The sequence below is a fragment of the Argopecten irradians genome, chromosome 1, assembly GCF_041381155.1.
Source record: "Argopecten irradians isolate NY chromosome 1, Ai_NY, whole genome shotgun sequence".
NCBI classification, from domain to species: domain Eukaryota; kingdom Metazoa; phylum Mollusca; class Bivalvia; order Pectinida; family Pectinidae; genus Argopecten; species Argopecten irradians.
The window spans coordinates 24,785,659-24,793,338 of NC_091134.1; the positions used below are offsets into that span (position 1 = coordinate 24,785,659).

The following is a 7,680-nucleotide window of genomic DNA, read 5'->3' on the forward strand; positions in this document are numbered from 1 at the left end:
GTGCATGTAATTTATAATAAGTTTAAACAGAATTCAATTCTAGTATAAGTTTAAACTAAATATCAGAATAAGATGGATAAATGTAAAGAACATTTTATTATTTACCTTGGTATGTTTTTCTTTGACTTTGTTCTTTAAATACACTGATTTTTGTCTCCAAATATAGTGAATCATGTAGAAATAAACATTGATAGCCAAACTAGAAAACTCTTTAATACCATAGCTTATTAATGTGAATAATGTTTATACTTTTAAAGATCTTTTTTTTTATACTTTTTAATATAAAGTGACATCTCTTGAACCATAGCCTTATTTGCAAATCTGCATCGATGCAGTTTTATTTACACATCATTTAGTGAAGTTTGCCTTTACAAAAATAAATTAGCAAAAACTTAAACCTATACTGAAAGAAATTTTTTGAACATTAATATATATCTACAGTTTTCTAGAATTTGATGAAATTAGGTGATAAAATGTGAATCCCACAGAATATAAAATTCTATATTTACTAAGGGAGATAAATTATTATGAGAACTTAATACTTCAGATTAATTAAAACCAAAAAGGTGCTTCAGCTCTTATTTCTGAGCATTAAGAAATTTGACAATTAAAGCTTGCTCTTCATATTTTCTACAAAAAAAAATCTACAGAAAATTAGAAGAAAATCAATTTCTTTTCACTGCAGTATCAAAATTATTCATTTATATTTTTAATCTCCCACAATTACTTTCTTTCTTTTGGACAATAATTGGCAAATACATCTAATCAGCTTACACTTAAATTATGTGATATCAATTGTTTTGCTTTGATCTGCAATAATATATTTCATTCCAAGTACGACGAAATGCAAAGGAATATGTTTGAGACAAGATTTTTTTTTTCTCAAGATAAATAAGAGTGAAGATCAAAGGTTTACTGGTAGTAATACTATAAAATATATAGCTACTAAAGAGTATGTGCATCGAGTACCCTTTAGTCAGCTCTGTATGCAATGTGGCGTTTTTTGTCCCCTCACCTACAATAGTTAGGTAATTTTTATGTTAAAATGTATTTAGTTATATAAATACAAAGAATATGATGTATTCTTACATGTGTACTTGCTACAGAGTTTGTATCAAGTCAATGTTGTTTTCCATGTCGTTTTAACAAAACGGGCATTTCAATCAAAATCTGATGTTTTGGTTATTTTTCCTATTGTACTATTGCATAGCTTGCTGCTGGTCTGCCTTATGCAATTCATGCAACATAAATATAACTTTTGTAATTGGAGAAATTGAAATACTAATTTGTCCAATTTTGTTAGGGATAGATGCATGTACATATCTGTTTAGTACATAAAATGTAAGTGTAAACATCTTATTTACTTTGCTCTTATTTCCAAAGAGAATAACAAAAAGATTATTGCATTAGCTTTTTGGCTATAAATCTTTTTTTATACTTTTTACCCTTTAAAAAAACAAAAATAATCATCAGCTTATCAGATAAAAAAAAAATGAAAAAAAATAAACAAAGAAAGTACAGCCTACCATATGATTTTATCAATATAAACTAAAAGATATTGTAGTAATATATTTTATTAGGAAAAAATTCAATAGTTATGTGTATTGTTTACACAGCCAACGGACTCAAGTTAACCCATAAACAATAGACTGACCGACCTGAATGGTCATCTGATTTAAATGATCATTATAAAAGCATTGAATAAAAAATAAATAGTGATGCTAATTTTTTTATCTACATCAGGGGATGCAATAAAAATATTTATATATCTTTTCGGGTTTTTGCCGATAGCACAAACACACTCAAGCAAGACAAACAGACACACACATTTCTTAGGAGCCCGAAAATTACAAATATATATTGATGTTTACAGCTAAAGAGATTCAAATCACTTAAAATGTCATATTACTGTTTCAAATAATTATTATTTTCTATAAACATGAATTAACGTAAATTTGTCAGTAATCCGTTTTATATCTATGCATGTTTTGGAACAAATAGTGCATGTGTAGCACGACAGTATTTAAACATGTGTTTCAAATATCTAAACAACATTGAGCTGTTTGATATGAGCATTTATATAGCAAACATATGATTTGATGATGAAGAAGTTATCAGTTGAACAAACCTGGTCCAGTAATTAGATCTACCTCCGTTTGTAAGTCTGTAAATACAAAGAACAAAAAACTATCACCGTCCTAATTGTATCTATGTTTTGTACAAATCTAATTCCGAGAAAAAGCAAGTGCATCTAAAGTCAAAAGCTATGTGCTGATATTTCTTACGTTAACACCAGGCTGAAGGCGCAGCCCACTATCGTAATTCTGCAGCCTACTAATTCGCTGACTGGCTGCATTCGGAAACTGAATAGACTTTTACAAAGTTCTACAATGTATATGAATTAACACTGCATTCTTATTTTGTGTAAATAAAGCCTACAGGCAGAGTATTCAAATTCCTCAAACTTTCTTTGCCATGAAAATATTATTCTCTCCAGTAAAAGATTTCAAGTAATCTTTTTTCAAATATATATTAAGTTAGATATTACAACACCATAATTATTTATGAAAGAAATTATTTTAAAGTCATGAAATATTATCTTGCTAGAAAAAAAACAATACATTTATGAATAAAGGATGAAAAAGAAAGAAAAGAAAAAACAATGAAATTTGAAAACCTATACCGCTACCATAATTAAAAACAAACAGCAATTAGAGGATCGTCATGTCACAAGTTCAAGCTTTGGTAAAAAATAATATCTCATGACATCATTTTTCACATCAATAAAAATATTTCTCCCTTATTGTTTTAGTAATGAATATTGGAAGATTTTCACAGAAAAAAAATTAACCCAAAAAATAGAATTATTTATCCATATAACTTTTGAATAGTTGAAGCCAGATTTTAACTAAAGAACATTTTTACACTTTATATATTTAGCCATTTCCTAGTAATGAAATATTTTTTATCCAAAATTTTAACATGTTTGATTTTGTGTCTATTTGACCCAATATATTCCCTTTTAATGCAATGAGGGATGAGGTACATTAAATTCACAGTCAAACCTCCAAGTCATCAGGATTACAGTAACAAGCTGGTTTAATACTTGAATACAAAGTGAAAAGTTTGGTCATAACCACCAAAATACTTAAATTAAAAAGGGTCTTTGAGTAAAATAATATCCAGTCAGTAAAGCTCAGCTGTATATTATACATCTGTCATTACAATACCTATAGACTAGTGGTAATCTCAGGTGGGTCTTAGGTTTTGTTAAAGAGACAATTCACTCAGGCTAATTCTTTTACATAACCAAGAAGCAAAATATGGCATAAATGTATTGTTATACATTTCTTATGAAACATATAACATAAAACATTGACAAATTCCACGACATTGTTAAGTATTTTAATTAATATCGTTGAAATATCAAATCGTTGATCAATACGATTAAGCAGGTACAATATGGACGCTGTACCGGCCCATATCCGAGGCAAAGTCATGCACGTTAAACAAATGAACTACATAACCACTGAGAAGGTGATAAAGTTATTTTTTAGGAAAGACAATTCACCTAAAAAGGTTAAAACACACTACTATCAGAGCGTTTTGAGCGGTTCTAGACAAAAGTTGCATTACTCTACGAGCAAGGGACAGGGTTCGGTATACAAGAAGTTCGACCAAAGTGTGTAATGGCAGACAGCGAGCGAGTTTGATCAATTCACACACATGTCACCACCATGGGTTTTTGAGGCATATCACAGTAAAACAGACTGATCTAATTTCCATTAGAACTGGGTTTTTTCCCGATATATGTACAAATTTTAAACGTTCTCTTATTGCATTGTCCCTTCAAAGTGTAAAGTTTCTTGAAGGGAAAAAAAGGCTGGAGCACTCAGAGTAAAACCAAAGGCCAGTAAGTAGATAAAACCTTCCTATTTTAGTGATCGCCTTTGTAAAATGACCTATGTAATCAGACCACTTTCTTGAGGTCACAAACACAATCAGACCTGTGTATAAAGACCCTCTTTTCTTTGACCCTTGGTTGGTCTTTTTAGACAGGTTCAGCGATACAAGATTTAACTAAGCCCTAACCGCATAAATCTTATACTGACAAACAACATTAATCGAGAGTTGGTACCAGGATTTGTGCTATACAATTAACCGCCATATAAACGAGATAGGGGACCAGTTAGAAATGTCAGACACCTGAACAACTTAACTGCAGCAACTCTAATTGATAACTATAAGGTTTAGCTATAATGTAATTAATATCACAGCTAAAAAGGTTATGTATTTTCATAAATATGGAAGTTTTTTATGTTGATAGAAAACCTGAGTGTGTGAAGAAAAGTGGTTGCCTCATATGGGCATCATGGTAAAGACAGAGAAGTGGACAACTATCCCATAATGCTAGAAATCACAACTTTGTACTGTAGACCACTGTATTATCTCAGGTGTGATACAATACCACAGCAATAAATTAACCACAATTTTATATCCTAATTTATATCACCATCAATAACCTTACAAAACACAAATAACAAATGTCTTAATATGACAATTAAGTGTTATCATCCTCTAATTCCCAATATTATGTATCATACATAATTTGGCAATTATTAATATCCTAATATGGTGATGGTCATTATTAATGTCCTAATATGGTCACCATTAATACAATATAAATTTATATGGCCACTTAAATAACCTAATATAATTACTTTTATATATATATCCTACTATGAACAGTATCAATATCCTGTTGAGAACATTAATTATAAATGGCCAGTTTTGATAACCTAATGTAGACACATATATAGCATCCTGATATGGCCATCATTACTATCCAAATATGGCCATCATTAATATCCTAATATGGACATCATTAATTTCCCATATAGGCATATTTCCCAGATGTAGGCATCATTAATATCCATTTTACAAAGCATTAATAAAAGTGTACCATAATAATTTAACAACCATCAATTAGTTTTAATGACATTTGTAGTGTTCATTATGATAGACTAACAGAAAATGAATTATGACATGGTTCTTGTTTACAGGGGATTCTTGTGTGAAAATTCATCATCTATAAACAAGTGGCTTAGTAATCTGAACATAATACAAAAGCAAAAAAAAAGATAATCTGCTTAATTATTTTAAAGCCAATAATATGAATTTTAACATTAAATTTATATCATGCAGTGTCTATTTTATTTAAAGATAATATCAATAATAATAATGATAAATAAACTGAAAAGCATCAATAGAAGTGTGTGTTTATTGTTAAAAACATTATTGGCATATCCTAAAGTGTAGTGAAGGTATATACATATACATGCAATAAAGTATTTAAAGACCAATTAACAAATTAGTGAAATGATACAAGTAACAATAACATTATTTACATACTTCATAAATACGCGATAAAAAAAAGCTGTCGATGGCCAAACACGAAATTGCTCACAATGAGCCAGAAACCTATACGGACAGACTAAGACTACCAGGGGTTGTTTCCTAGTTAACCCTATAAAATTCATTCTGGTAAATAGCAGGATTTTTAATTGATTGAATGAATGAAACAGATACTCTAGTGACGAAAAAAAATTGTGAAAAGTACAACTCACAACCCATTATGAAACGCTATCATCCAATGTTGATAAATAGTCGACCAAATCACTAACACAGGCAACACTTCCACAAATACCAGCAGTTGGCATTTTTTTCCACCGGTGTTGAAATAGAATCTTATAGCAAATAAACAACGACACAACATCGCCTATAGAAACCAGAGTATGTAGACCTCATAGGGTTGTGTTGTTTATCATTTTTATCAACTTAAAATGAAACAGACAATCGTAATTTGTCTTCGGACAAATTGCCAAGATTGGGATTATCCATTTATTTGAACTTTGTGATATCTGTGATATACTCACAGTAATATGTAAAGAATGTTTAACAGAAAGCACAATACAAGTGTACATATAATCATATTTTGAAGAATGCTTTTCCGGCAAAATTGTGCGTTCATCAAATACATCTAGAATTCAGTTTCAGATGTACTTGAATCACTCAGTCTTTTTATTACCTCAAATGATCAGAATATGAATTTCTCTTACAACAAAATTTGAAGTTATACAAAGAAATGGAAGAAACAGTTAAAAACACAGCGTTTTATTATATTTCAATATTTTGTAATTGAAGCAAGTTATGGCACCTCACTTTGTTAAATACCGCTTCTTTTAGCTAATTCAAACATGGCTATTAACCAGAATAAAACTCAGAAAAAAATAGTTTCTTCGGGTTTCCTTCCAGAGAAAAGTACTTTCTTTATGATTTCTCCATGTTAGATCAGCGCAGATCGTAAATTTGAACTGTGATCTTGAAAAAATGTCTATCAACTTTTTTCCTGCTCTGTCCGAGTCATTTCATAAGAAAAGAACATAATTTTTTTTTCAGGTTAAGAAAAAGATATATGTGTCTTGTTACAGTATTAAATCCGTATGCGAGAATATTCAATCAAAATGAATAATAAACCCAACTTGTACCTATCATAAATGTCAATTCTTAAAATTTTACAGTTTTCTATTTATCCCTAAAGAATTTTCTAAATGTTATCTATCATAAGCAATGAAAACTGTACAAAACTAAAATATCTATCATTCAGTTTAAACATCCTAATGAATTCAGGGAACACATTAAAAGGTGAGGACATCAATGACATCAGGATTTAATCTATCTTGAATGTATTGTCTTTCTAAAAACCTAGTATATATCAAGCTTCTTTTTCGAAATCTTCAACAAAAAATTAAATATTTCATAAAGAAGAAATGGGCAAAATAACATCTTTAAACTATGAAGATAAAGATACATATTCATGAATTTTTTTAAACATAAAACATATGAAAAATAACCATTTAAAACAGACATATAGAATCATTGAAAGACATATGCAATAAAAGAAAGTTTTCTACTCAAATAACTTTATGAAAATCATCATCATTAAAAGTAATAATAGTATATTTTTCATAAGCAATGAAAAATATAAAATTTCATACTAACACATATTGAAAAGAAATAAATTATGTATTTTAAAAATATAGAAAACATTGATTCTACTCTACAAAAGTTTATCTTGAATTGAAAAATGTCGGTTTAGCAACTGTAAAAAAGCAACAATAAAAAAAAAAGTAAAATATCAAAACAGAAAAAATGATCAGAGTTCAGGTTTTTTTGAAAGGCTAAAAAAGATGTAACCTCTAGCAAAATGGTAATACATACATTAACATAAAATCATAAACATAACATAATGTTGAGCAGAAAAAACCCGGTTATGTTATGGTACTTACCCTATCCAGCGAGGGGTCGGGGTGCCACTCCAGCCGTTGAATGTGTCATTATACATTGTATATACTCTCACAAGTCCGCGTGGTACTGTGGGGCAAAAACAAGATAAACTTCACTCCCCCAAAAAAAACACAAGATAACTTCACTTGCCAGAAAAAAAGCCGACTCTAACTCGTCTTACATCTACACGAGGTAGAGTCTGTCACTCCTCCGGACCAACTTTTTGGTAGTCTCCTGTAGTTTTTTAAATGGCTAATACCTATATGGTGTTACTATAGAAGTATAATCAATGGGTATAATTGATATCCCTCCTCAGCCGTCTGAGACAGGACA

At 29.8% G+C, this 7,680-nt stretch overlaps 1 protein-coding gene across 3 annotated transcripts in view; it reads right to left on the minus strand.

The window, feature by feature from the left end:
• LOC138321709 (zinc finger transcription factor lin-29-like) overlaps positions 1–7,420 on the minus strand; it is a 229,994-nt gene extending 222,574 nt beyond the window's left edge. For all 3 annotated transcript variants that reach the window (XR_011208352.1, XM_069265625.1, XM_069265614.1), the window contains exon 1: positions 7,350–7,420. Coding sequence is in view for 2 of the 3 variants with exons in the window: in XM_069265625.1 (XP_069121726.1) it covers positions 7,350–7,405 (56 nt within the window). In the remaining variant the exon portion in view is untranslated. The remainder of the gene's footprint in view (positions 1–7,349) is intronic.
• Between the last annotated feature and the right edge of the window lie 260 nt (positions 7,421–7,680).